This window comes from Meriones unguiculatus, chromosome 4 (genome assembly GCF_030254825.1).
Source record: "Meriones unguiculatus strain TT.TT164.6M chromosome 4, Bangor_MerUng_6.1, whole genome shotgun sequence".
In the NCBI taxonomy this organism is placed as follows: domain Eukaryota; kingdom Metazoa; phylum Chordata; class Mammalia; order Rodentia; family Muridae; genus Meriones; species Meriones unguiculatus.
In genome coordinates, this window is record NC_083352.1 from 76,896,071 (window position 1) to 76,909,851 (window position 13,781).

The window sequence follows — 13,781 nt, forward strand, 5'->3', positions numbered from 1 at the left end:
CATGGTGGCATTTTCCTATAATCCCAGCACTCAGAAGGTGGAGGGAGGAGGATCAGAAGTTCAAGGTCATCCTCAGCTACATAGTGAGTTGGAAGCTAGCTTGGGCTACACTAGACTCTAATTCGAAACTAGCAAATATCTATAAAGTGTAGCCCAAAGGAGCCCACATAAGGGAGGAAAAAATATTTGTTCGTGTGTGTGTGTGTGTGTGTGTGTGTGTGTGTGTGTGTGTGCGTGTGTGTACATATGTGTGATGTGTACATAGTGCGTTGGAGGCCAGCCTGGGCTACACAAGACTCTGATTCAAAACTAGCAAATACCTACAAATGTAGCCCAAAGGAACACACAGGGAAGAAGAAATTCCAAGCCAAAAACCACTTGGGAAGTCTCGGCATCAGGTCTTGTTAAAAGTGGAACCATAGCACCACCCAGTTGCAGAGAGTATCAATAGCAACACTCATCCCAAAGCCATGGCCTGAAAAGACAATAAACCACATTCAAAACTATAATTAAATGTCTTGGAACTGACTACATGTGTTTTTGAGAGTCTCTTGACTTCTATTACTTTACTTATTCATTTGTGTGTGTGTGTGTGTGTGTGTGTGCATACATGTCTGTAATCACACACGTGGGGTCAGAGGACAACTTTTGCAGGAGTAAATTCTCTTCCATCATGTGTGTCCTGGGGTCAAACTCGGGTGGCAAGTGTATCTGCCTGTTGAGCCATCCTAGCATTTTGGTTTTTTTAATTTTTTTATTTTTTGCATAATGGTGAGGATTGGACCTTGGGCCTTATGCATGGGAAACAAGTATTATACCACTGAGCTATAGCTCTGGTCCAGTTTTATTTGTTTACAAAGATAAAGTTTCTCTGTGTAGCCCTGGCTATCCTGGAACTTGCTCTGTTGACCAGGCTGTGCTCAAACTCAGAGATTCACCTGCCTCTGCCTCCGGAGCGCTGACGTTAAATGTGTGCATCATTATACTCAACTATTTATTCAGAGACAGGGTTTCATGTTCACTAGCCTGACCTTGAGCTTGCTGAGTAGCTGGTAACAGTTTTGAGCTTCTGCTCCTCCTGCCTCCACACTCCAAGTGCCTACTATCACACCCTGTTTCTGTGGTATGGGGTGGACCTCGGGCTTCATGCATGATAGGTGAGCACTCTAACTAAACAAGCTCCAGTCCCAGCCCACTTTCTTGTTTTTCATTTGAAACATGGTCTCTCTCTGCAGCCCAGGAAGTCCTGAAAAGTAACCCTCCTGCTTCAGCCTCCCCAGTGTTAGGATTATATCCATGTGCTACCATATCTGGCCCCAGCTGACACTTTGATCATAACTTCTGGAGAAACATTGGTTCTCCTGGATGAGGGGCCCCTGAATTCTGGACCCAAAGATATGATGAAAAACATTTTGACATTTAGGGCCACTGAGTTTCAGAACATCAAGTGCAGGCAGAGAGCTTACTCTAGGCATGTGAGTGATTTCACCTTCTCCTCCACATTCTTCTATCTTCTATGTGTATGTATGTGATATACACGTGTGTGCATATTTTTGCCTGTGTGGAGGTGCACGTGTGCAGGAGATGGCTTAGTTGGTAATGTGCCAGCCTTGCAAATTGAGGACCTGAGTTCTGCCCCCAGAGCTGGTGTGAAAAAGCCAGGCCCAGTGGCACACTTTTGCCATGCTGCCACCTGCACAGGTGAATCCTTAGGACTCACTGGCCGGCCAGCCTAGCCTTCTTGGCAATCTCCAGGCCAACAGAGACAGTCTCAAAAAAACAAAGTGACTTGAGGCTAATCTCTGCTCTCCACAGGCCTGTACACACACAGAGACATACTTACAAAGAAGTAAAATAGAGAAATCATTCTTTCCTTCTTCATCTCCCTCAGCCAATGTGATCACAACCACACAAAAACAGGAATATAACCACTCTCTACTATTCTTCCTGTGGTTGTAAAACCTACCTGAGAAGGCTGGGATGGGGCTCTGCTGGCAGTGTGCTCGCCTAGTATGCTCAAGGCCCTGGGCTCCACTCCCACCATTGTGTGATTCAGGAGTGACTGCACCTATCTGTAGTGTCTGTAAGCCAAGCACTTGGGAAGCAGTGCCTTTCAGACAACCAGGGCTACATTATGTCTGTCTCTTTCTGTCTGCCTGTCTGTCTCCCTCTCTGTAGACCAAGCTGGGCTCAAACTCAGAGATCTGCTGGTCTCTGCTTCCTGAGTGCTGGGAATAAACACCAAAAAGGAAAAAAAAAAAAAAAAAGCCAAGAGCAAAGTGATTACCAGTTTCTTCCTCCTCGTCATCGCTCTTCTCCTCTTCGTTGTCCTCATGCCGTCGTATGCCCAGCTCCAGGGAACTGGTATTGCTGTCGTACACGATGCAGTACCTCACGCACTCCAGATCCACGGACTCCGGGATGAGGTACTGGTCATCTTTCTGAGGAAACCATGCGGGTGCGTTGCTGGGAGCTCAGCTGGGGATGCTGTCCCTGCACAGCATCCCAGAGGGGCCTGAGGTAGGGTTCGGGGATCCTGTCCTCCTTCCCCTGGTGACTCATGAGCCAGGGAACACCAGTGGCAGAAAAGAGCCTCCTGAATCCTGGAGTGGTCTCCCCTACCCACAACTAAGAAGGATGGGAGCAGGTGACTCTGGCCTGGCTGGAGAATGGCTGATACATCATTGGGCTCACAGCCCATCAGAGTCACTGTGGCTGGATGAATGGGAGACGTCAGCAGGAGAACAGTCTGAGGTACGGTCAGTTGCAGATGAGGTGTGCCTGCTAGAGTGTGAAGCATCCGCTCACACTGTATCCACAGTCAGGAAGCTGTGAGATGAGTGCTGGTACTCAGCTCACTTTCTTTTGGGGTTGTGGGATGCGGGAGGTTGAGACAGGGTCTCTTTGTGTAGCCTTGGCTGTCCTGAAACCTGCCTCTGCCTCCCAAGTACTGGGATTAAAGGTGCACCATCACTGCCCTGATGCACTTTCACATTTTTATTGGGTCTTGATCCAGCCCAGGGGATGGTACTGACCACAGGTTAGGTGAGTGTCCCCACTTTGTTTAGCCCATTCTAGAAACTCCCTCCCAGATGTGCCGAGAGTTTTGTCTCCAAGATGGCACTAAAGCCTACCATGAAGCTATTATTAACCATTACACTAATGTACTTTGAACTTCTGGGACAGTCTCTGGCATGTGATAGACCTTAAATGTATGTTTCATCTAAATGATAAAGCAGAAGCCATGAGGTGGAATAGCATTGGTGAATGGTTGAGTCATGAGTGAGGGGTCACCAGAATGTAGGTCCCAAAAATGGAAATAAAAGGTGTAGTCGTGCTTTCAGTGTGAAGTGATCCCACAGGCATCACCAGAGGATGACACTATTTCGGTGGGTGTGGAACCTTAAGTGAAGGCAGCCAGCTGAAGTGGGTCACAGTGGATGAGCCTTGAGGTTTCATAGTCCAGTCTCATTTCTGGTCCACTCCCTGCTCCCTGACTATGAACAAAATGAGGCCTGCTGGCTCACATGTCTGCCACCATGCATTTCTCACTAAGACAGCCCATATCCCTCAAACTGTGAGCCAAAAGACCCTTTCCTTTCCTTCCTGCAATTGCTTTCTTCACTGCAATGACTAAGAAAAGTAACTAATAAAGGCATTCTGTACTGAGGTGATGAGTTCACCGGAGGAAGAGCCCACCTGGGGAGGGGTGCAGCCTCATAGTACTAGACACATCCAGGTACCTAACAGCAGAGCTCAAGTATTCTTGCCTAGGTGACAGCTCAGGGTGTGGCCTTCACTTGCTCTCAGTGTCCGCTACAAGCTGCCATCGCTAAGGGGAACCTGAGCCCAACAATGTCTGTTGCAACCTGGCCTATCTGATGCAGCAGTCCCAAGAGAGGACAGGAAGGAGGCTGTGACAAGTGCCCGAGCACTCCTTACAGAGTATCATCAAGGCAAGAAGCAAGGGCAGAAGTCCAGACTACCAAGGATCTCTGGAACACAAAGGGGAGAAAGCTCATTTGTCTAGAAGCTCAAGAGAACATTCAGGAAGATGTCTGTTGGCAGGTGGGGGTCCATACATGTCACCCCAGCATGAGGAGGCTGGGGCAGGAGGATCTTGAGATCCAGGACAACCTAGACTACGTACTAAGACTCTGGCTTAGAATAAGTAAGAATAAGGCCCAGTAAGATGGCTCAGCCGGTAAACATGCTTGCTGATAAGCCTGAGGACCTGGATTCAATTCCTGGGACCCACGTGTAGTGGTTATCTTCTAATCTCCACATGTGACATGGCCTGACCATGCCCAGATACATACCCACTCCCACCTCCAGAGAAAGGGGAGGCAGAGAAAGAGAGAGGCATAATAAAGTAAGTATATAATAAATAAACTGCTGGAGAGATCACTCAGCAGGTAAGAGCACTGGCTGCACTTGAAGACTTGAGCTCTGTTCCCAGCACCTCCCTTCGGAGGCTCACATCTGCTGTAACTCTAGCTCTAGGAAAGTAAATGGATCCAGGGGTGTCTTGTGGACTCTGCAGGCACCTGCACTCATGTTTACACATGTACACACACATATGATTTTTAAAAAATAATAATGTAATAAAAACTTTCAAGAAACATAAGATGGAGTGATAAAAAAGATAACTGCTGTCCTTTGGCTAACACACATATAATCAAATACAAACACATGATCACATAATACACACATGATCATATAATACACATACATCACTAACACACACATACACATGAGGTAAACAAAGGTCAGGAAGTGATCAGGGCAGAGAGAAGGCCTCCTTCTGGTCACTGGTTCTTGCCAAGCATCTGTACTGACCAGCTGTCCAGGACTAGACAAAGAAGGCAGGCCCACCAACAAGCTCACAGACAAGGCCTGGAGGGCTGACAGAGCAGAAGTGCAGGGCTGTATGTCAGACACCACTGACCGGAAGGCATGTTGCTCACTTAGAAACAGCACAAACAGGCAGTGTCTACCAGGAAAAGGGACGTATACCATACCACCACCTGTCCGTCAGAGTCAAGCCACCCTCTGGATCCAGGACAAAACCCCTCTCTCCTCCCTGCCCTCAGCCTGCCGAACTCTGACTCAGCCCGATACCTTCTTCACTCTCATGGCAGTGATCACGTGGCTCTCATCATACAGCCTTTTGGGTCGAACATCTGGCAAAGAAAAGGGTTGAACTCAGAACTGAAATGGTAAACACCAGGGAGTAGGTGAATAACTGTCCACTCAAAACACAGCTGTGAACTCAGCACCCAGTGAGTGTGTAGGGGAGGAGTGGAGGCAGGATTTGAGTTTGAAGCCAGCAGTGTTTCACAGTAAGTCTTGTCTTCAAATAAATAATTTCTGTATGGGGGAGGCAGCGAGTGTAAGTGCCATACACAGGTAGAGATCAGAGGATAACCCGTGGGAGACAGGTCTCTCTTCCCACTATGTGGGTTCCAGGATGACTCATGTCATCAGGCCTGACAGCAAGCACCTTTACCCACAGAGCCATCTCCCCAGTCTTCAGACTCTGTCTTAAAACAGAACTTCTACATCCACCATCTCTTCATTTTCTCTCTTTCTTTTTTGGTTTTTTGAGATGGGGTTTCTCTGTGATGCCTGTCCGTCCTAGAACTAACTCTGTAGACTAGGCTGGCCTCAAACTCAGAGATCCACCTGCCTCTGCCTCCTGAGTGCGCCACTGCACCCAGCTCAGCCTGAAGCTCTTGATTGAGCTGTCTTGGTGCTGGAACCACAGGCCTGAGCCACCATGCTGTGCAGAACTTTCCTTGATCTAATCTTCACTTGTTTTTCAAGTAGTGTAACACTCAACTGCAGCATTGTTTCCCTTTGTTTGCATGAATGTGTGTGTGTAATGTATGTATATAAGCATGTGCAGAAGTGTATGGAGGTACATGTGTGCGCATGCCTCTGTCTTCCTCAATCACTCTCTACTTTATTTTCTGAGACTAGGTCTCTGAACCCAGAGCTCATCTTTGCACAGATTCTAGCTAGCCTGCCTGCCTGGTGTATCCTATTTCCCGTCTTGGGAATTACAGGCAGGGATTACAGGCAGGCTACTATATCTGCCTTTTATATGGGTGCTAGGGAACAAACTCTGTTCACCATTGCACGTAAGTGCCTTACTGAGCCTAACCTCCTCAGCATAATCACAGGCAACGATTTGAACCAACCTTTCATTTCCCCCTCTGGAAACACTGCTGAGCTTCAAAAGGAAGGTTTGTAGGCAACTGTTTTCAACATACTAGTTGAACAGTAGACTGATGTTTGTGGGTGGGGTGTTTGTGTTGGTGTGTTTGTGTGTCATATGTCAGTATGTTGGTGTTGGTAGATATATTGGTTTGAATAGGCATGGCCCCCATAGATTCATGTGTTTGAATGCTTGAGCCATAGGGAGTGGCACTATTAGGAGGTGTGGTCTTGTTAGAGAAAGTGTGTCACTGTGGAGGCAGGGCTTTGAGGTCTCCTATGCTCACGGGATAGTCTTCTTCTGCTGCCTTTGGATCAAGATGCAGAACCCTCAGCTCCATCTCCAGTCTACCTGCCTGATTCTGGCATGCTTCCCACCATAATGATAATGGACCAAACCTCTGAAACTCTAAGCCAGCCTCCATTAAATGTTGTCTTTATGAGTTAGTATGGTCATGGTGTCTCTTCAGTAATGAAACCCAGCATGTGTGTTTGGGTTGGTGTGTTGGTGTGTGTATCTGAGTTGGTGTATGTGTTTGAGATGGCGTGTATGTTTGGGTTGGTGTGTTGGTGTGTGTTGGTGTGTTGCTGTTTTCTACTTACCCAGTAAACAGAGGTAGTTGGGCTCAGCTAATCTGGACAGCTTGGAGACCTGATTCAAGATGTTATAGAGTTCTGTTGGCTCACATAAAAGCAGGTCAGCCATCCTACTGGGGAGAACCAACAATGTAAGTTTAACACATAGCTCTCTATTTACACAAATGACCAGAAAATGAGATACTGATTAAACACTTCAAAACTGGAAATCGGGGGCTGGGGTTATATAGCTCAATTGACAGAGTGTTTGCCTAACGTGTAAATCACAACATCTGAATATGCAAATATGACATATGAATATGTAAACATGTTACAATATGTGGAGTCATATACTACCAAGGAGGCTATAAATAGTTACTTTTTCATTTGTTTTCTCTCTCTCTGAATCTCTGTGTGTGTACATGCACTTGGGAATTGAGCCCCACATGCTAAGAAAATGCCCTGCCCCTGAGTTATTACAACAGCTCTATTTTTCATTAGCAAACAATTAATGATCACCTATTATGCCAAGTATTAGAAACAACCAAGGTTATTTTCTGAGTTGTTGCTGATTATTAATATTATTGATTTATCTTTAGTTAAACAGTGGTTATTCCTAAACCAGCTGTATACCCAAATCACCACACAGAGACTAGTTTTATTTAATTAACCTAGAGGACAATGCTGGGCAATAGTTACTCCATCTTTAACCTCCAAGCCCGCATAGTTTTCTCCCATTCAGATTTCCCACATTACACTTGCTTTTAGTCATATCTTAGGTCCGGTTCATCTCTCCTGGTATTTCCAGGTCCTCTTCTCTGATCTCTCTTCTTTGATCTTCCTCCCCCTCTATTCTTTCTCTTCCCCTCTGGACCAGGATGTCCTACCCTATTCTATTGCTCAGCTTTGGCTGGTTGTTTTATTGGCAATACAGAGAACAGATGGTGGCATGTTCACACAGACTTGAGACAGGCGATGCTTATCACTATGCAATGTCCAGACTGAAACCAAGTGGGGAAGAGAAATCAGCATGTGAATGAACAGGGTAAATTGTATACATTCCACAGACACTTTATACCAACACTGAGTGTTTTGCCTGTCTGTCTGTATGTGTACCATGTGAATGCCTGTGCTCATGGAGTCCTGAAGACCGTGTTGGGTCCCCTGAAACTGGAGTTATGGATGGCTGTGAGCCATCATGTGGATGTTAGGAATCTTGGCAAGAGTAACAAATGCTCTTAGTTACTGAGCCATCTTTCCATCCTCTAATAATTAAATTTTAAAAAGCGATGGGGAGCTAGTGAGAGGGCTCTATGTTCAAGAGTGTGTAATGCTCTTGTAGAAGATCTGAGTTTATATCCTAATTCCCACACAACTGCCTGTGACTCTAGTTCCAGGTGATCCAACATTCTCTTATAGCTTCCACTAGCAGCTGTATTTATGTGCATCTACCCATACACAGACACACATGCATAGACATAGTTTAAATATTTCAATAGTCATTTTTTTTTCAAGACAGAGCTTCTCTGTGTAACAGCCCTGCCTGTCCTGAACTTGCTCTGTAGACCAGGATGGCCTCAAAATCACAGATATCCACATGCCTCTGCCTCCAGAGTGCTCGGATCAAAGGTGTGCACCACCATGCCTTACCCAAATGTTTCAATACTATGGTTTGAATAGGAAATGTCTGCAACAGGCTCATATTTTGAATACTCCTTCCCCAGCTGGTCAGAGGCTGTCTATAGATGTGGCTGCTAAACTGAGATGACAGGAGGATGGACAAGGTAGAGAAGGAAGGGTGAGGGAAAAAAAGAACACGATTCTTTCTCTTTTTTTTAAAGAGCATTTATTTATTTTATGTAAGAGTGCTCTAGCTGCATGTACACCTGCATGCCAGAAAAGGGCATCAGATCCCACTGTGGATGGTTGTGAGCCACTATGTGGTTGCTGATAATTGAATTCAGGACCTCTGGAAGAGGAGCCAGTGCTCTCAACCACTGAGGCATCTCTCCAGCCCAAGAACACTTGTCAGTGGAGCAGGAGTGAGCTGGGTGCATGGGAGGGTTAGGAACAATCTGATGCAGCTGGAGAGGAACATGACACTACTCAACAGCATTGTGGTAAGGATCTGATGTCAAGTGGGGGTGGGGGGACAAAATGTGTACAGAGCTGGCTCTGGCTCCTGTGAGGAGGGCTGCTCGTGGGACACTGAGTCCCAGGCACACACAGTAGCGTCCTGCAGAAAAGCTACCTTCTGGAAGGGTTCATCAAGGAGACCAGCAGAGTAAGAAACTTGATTCCAGGGGAGTAACCTTGCTCAAAACAGGCTCCACTTGAGTTACTGACACAGTGCTCTGAACAAAGCTAATATTTGGGACAGGAGAGATGACTCCGCAGTTAAAAGAATTTGTTGCTCTTACAGATGACTCATGTTCAGTTCCCAGCACCCAGACAGTGGCTCACAACCACCTATGGCTCCAGTTCCAGGGAATCCAACCTCTACTGGCACCAGGAACACATTCAGTGCAAAATTTACATGCAGGCAAAACATTCATACAAACCAAATAAATCTAAAAGCTACTATCTTCATCAAAGACCTCAGTTCCGAGATCCCAACCTCAGCCCCACACCTGCAATGAGCCCTTCCTGAGCACACGGCCACACTCTTGTACCCTCCTCCTATCTCTCTTCTTCCTTGAACCACCCCATCCTAGATAGGCATGTATTCCTTATGCATGTGGAGCACAGAGGACATCCTGGGGTGTCACTCTTCGAGCTCCTTCCACCTTTGAAACAGGCTCTTCTCTAGCTGGCCTGGAGAGTCATGAAGTAGGCCAGGTTAACTGGCCAATGAACTTCCAGGAGCTGCCTGTCTCCATATCCCACCTCACCTGAGGATCCAGGCCTGAGCCACCGTGTGCTGTCATGTCTTCACACTTACATGGCCAGCATGAACCAGCTGGGCAGGCCACCAGCCTCTTGTCTGTTCTTTCGGGTAAGGTTTCCCAAGAGTGTGATGTCTTTTCACTGATTCCTCTTCTTCACTTCAGTGTCAGTCTGTCTAAGGTCTGGTTTGGGCTCTGCCCAAACTTGCTCTTGGCTGCATTATCTTGGGGGCATGGTTAGCTTCTTTATGCCTCAGCCTCTACCTCCACAATTTGGCAGTAACGTCCCAAGGCGGGGTGTGGTGGTGCACACCTGTGACCTCCGCACAGGGGAGGTGGACTCAGGAGAACCACAAGTTCAAGGTAATTTTCAGCTACAAAGCAAGTTCAAGTCCAGCCTGGCTTCATGAGACCTTGTCTTAAAAAAATATATATATATCACATTGCCGGGTAGTGGTGGTGCACGCCTTTAATCCCAGCACTCTGGAGGCAGAGGTAGGCAGATCTCTGGAGTTTGGTACCAGCCTGGTCTGCAGAGCAAGTTCTAGGACAGCCAAGGCTACACAGAGAAACCCTGTCTCAAAAAAGCAAAAAAAAAAAAAAAAAAATGCCATTGAGTTCAAATTCATTTTCACCAGTCAATGTGAGACACAGGATCTCAGTGATCCATACAGCCTTACATTACCTCACCTCCCACATGCTATCATACTATCAAGCCTTGACCTCTAGACTCCAGACTCCACTTAACATGTCTGATGGATATCTCAAATCCAACAGGGCCAAACCTTTTGTTTGTTTGGTTTGTTTGTTTGTTTGTTTGTTTGTTTTTGCCAAGGCTTTGCTACAAAGCCACGGCTGGCCTCAAACTCTCAATCCTCTTGCCTCTACCTCCCAAGTGCTGGGATTACTTGGAGCCATCACACTTCCATAGTCTAAAACCTTTCGTGTGTTTGTGTGAGTGTGTGTGTGCGGGGGGGGGGGGGGGGGAGGGGAAGGTTCAGAAGCTGATGTCTACAATTTCCTTCGGTTGTTTTTATACCTTATTTTCTCAGTGAAAGCATCTGTCACTGAACCTGGAGTTCATTAATTCAGGTAGTCAGACTGGCCATCTGGGCCTAGGGACCCTTCTGTTCCTGTACACACACGCAGAGAAGTTTAGGCCAAATAATCTAAAAAATGACAATAGAATCACTGGTGGAAGATTCAAGAAACCAGGGCTATGGCTTTGAAAATATTAAGACAGAGGGAGGGGGCTGGAGAGATGGGTCAGAGGCTAAGAGTACTGGTTGCTCTTCCAAAGGTCCTGGGTTCAGTTCCCAGCAACCACATGGTGGCTCACAACCATCTATAGTGAGATCTGGTGCCCTTTGCTGGCATGCAGGTGTACACGCATGCAGAATACTATATAAATAAATAAATAAATAATTAATTAAAAAAAAGACTGGAGTGTAAGCATGCTTAGCCAGAGGAACTGTAGGTAGTAAATAAATACTCACGAGAGCACTGTGTGGGGAAACAAATCAGCCCAAGCTCCCCATGGGAACTTTCTTGCCCCATCTCTACTTTTAACCCCACTCCACCAACAACAGGTGGTCAGAAGCCACAGCTCACCTGGGGTAAGGAAGTGAATTGAGGAAGAGAGATGAAGTCAGACAACCTACTTCCCAAATGCAGGCGCTTATAGAAAAACAGGAAGCCCAAGGCATTCGGTGCCAGAGCCTTACTATTGAATTAACTGCAGAGTTTATTAACTCAGTGACAGGGTGTCAGGCTGCTAAAATAAGCTTGATGTCCAGAAACGATCTAAAAGTTGCAAAGATTTAAAGAATGGTGCGATGGCTCCACGGGTAAAGGTACTGCCACCATCCCTGAGGGGCCACACGGTAGAAGGAGAGGAGAAACCCCTTGGGGCAGGGATGCTGCACAAACGGGAAAGACTAACGGTGTTGCTGGCATGCTTTGTGCAGAAGAGTGCTGCTCTCTCCTGTTCAAATCTAGGTTTGAGAGAGTGGAACTGAACTCGGGTCTTCTGCAAGAGCAGTACAAACTCTTAACCACAGAGCCATCTTTCGAGCCCACCCACATCCCTTCAGTTTTCAGACAGGGTCTCATGTAGCCCAGGCTGGCCTCACACTCTATGGAGTCAGGGGTGATACTGAATTCCTGATCCTCCTATTCTGTCTGTATTTCCTAAGTGCTGGGATTAGAGGCTGGCACCGCCATGCACACTCCCACTCTGTGAGGTGCCGAGGATCCAACCCTGGACTTCATGCATGCTAGGCAAATACTCTACCAACTGATGTATACCCCAGCCCCCTCCACATCCCTGTCACTCACGCCTCAGAGCTGGTTAACCACCAACTCTTACCTCTCTGCCCTGCCACTGGTCCAAACCTCTGTGCTTCTCTGGCTACCCATCCTTCACATCGCAAGCATTTCATTGTATAATCATCCCACACACTCCTGCAGCCACTCCATCACCCCAGACCCTCAGGCCCGGGGATCCTTTGCATTTAAATCAAGTCTTGTTTCCTCCCAACATGCTGGTAATGGTCTCAAAAGCTCTTTCTAGACACATCCCAAGGAGTAAGATCCAGTAAGATCAGGTAGTTTTCAGGGACCCTGAATCATCTGATGTTTCCAAACTTCTCTAAACTCACTCAACTCTACCAAAATTGATTGAGGCTCACTCTCAGAATGGTCTCAAGTTGGACAAACAGTCCAAGAGATGAGCTCAGTTGATACAGTTGTGGCCTCCTGTTCACAAGGCCCTGGGTTCCATCACCAGCATTGCATAAATTGGGTATAGTGGTGCAAACCTATAATCCCAAAACTCTTGAGTTAGAGGCAGGAACATCAGGAGTTCAGAGCAATCTTTGGCTACCTGGAAACTCTGAGGATAGCCTGGGGTACACGAAACCCTGCCTTAAAAGTAATAACATCCAGGCAATGATGGGAACGTGTCTTTAGTCCCAGCACTCAAGAGGCAGAGGCAGATGGATCTCTGAGTTCAAGGCCAGCCTGATCTAAAGTGAGTTCCAGGACAACCAGGGCTACACAGAGAGAAACCCTGTCTCAAAAAACCAAAATATAATAATAATAACAACATAGCCCCTGATCCCTAGTTAAACAATGACCAGAGCACACACTCAGGAGACAAGATCAAGGGCAGTGCTTATTCAAATATCTTTACCCCAACAGAATGTGTTTCTCTGAATATAGGTCTGCATTTTCCTGCCTCTTCCTTTTCTTTGCCTACATACTTCCCACTACTCAAGAATCAATAGCATGTTGATTTTTCCTTCCACTGTGTGGGTCCTAGGGATTGAACTTGGGTTGTCAGGCTTGGCAGCAAGCGTCTTTGCCCACTGAGCCATACCCAATTCCAGACTGGGCTGGTAATACACTTTACCAATCCAGCAAAGAGGTGGAGGCCAAGGAAGAGAGAGTAAGACACCACTGTGAATGCTCGGTGTGATGCTATGTTCTTTAGCTCTCAGGTGGTTTGTTACTCCCACTCTTGCTTTCTCTGTCACTGTCCCCAACCAGACTGAATCATTTATTTAGGAGTTACACTCCTCTATTGAGGCAGCAGCCTATGGCACAACTGTCTACCTCTCAAACCTGAACTGCTGTGAGCTGTGTGTCTATGTGACTGGGGATAGAATGCCAGGCAAAAACTCTCCTACTGAGCTAGGGGCTAGCCCTCTTTTTTTAATCTCCCATTTTGACATGAGGTCTCACTATTTGGCCCCGGGCAAGCCTTGAACTTGCTATCATCCTGCTTCAACCTCCAAGTACCTGGGATTATAGGCCTGCTCAAGCAGAGCTAGGATACTTAACTTACATCTTCTTGCTTGAATTTCACACACAGAGCAGACTCCTGAGTATCTTTGTGTGTGTGTGTCTCTGTGTGTGTGTGAACCTCTGCTGTCACTCTTCGAGTGATTTTTAATTTTACATTTTTATCATTTTAAATTACTTTAGATTCTGTGTGTCTCCTGGGCGTGGTGGGGCACACCTTTAATTCCAGCATTCAGAGAAGCAGAGGCAGGTGGATCGCTGTGAGTTCAAGCCCAGCCTGGTCTACAAAGCAAGTCC

At 46.7% G+C, this 13,781-nt stretch overlaps 1 protein-coding gene across 5 annotated transcripts in view; it reads right to left on the reverse strand.

Annotated features, from left to right (window-relative positions):
• Styxl1 (serine/threonine/tyrosine interacting like 1) overlaps window positions 1-13,781 on the reverse strand; it is a 28,946-nt gene that overhangs the window by 14,539 nt on the left and 626 nt on the right. For 2 of the 5 annotated variants that reach the window (XM_060382213.1, XM_060382212.1), the window contains exons 2-4: window positions 6,823-6,929; window positions 5,122-5,183; window positions 2,288-2,441 (exon numbers count right to left, since the gene is read on the reverse strand). In XM_060382213.1, the coding sequence (XP_060238196.1) occupies window positions 2,288-2,441; window positions 5,122-5,183; window positions 6,823-6,925 (319 nt within the window). In that variant the 5' untranslated portion in view covers window positions 6,926-6,929. The remainder of the gene's footprint in view (window positions 1-2,287; window positions 2,442-5,121; window positions 5,184-6,822; window positions 6,930-13,781) is intronic. The other 3 variants (XM_060382214.1, XM_021649355.2, XM_021649357.2) reach the window with 2 other exon arrangements.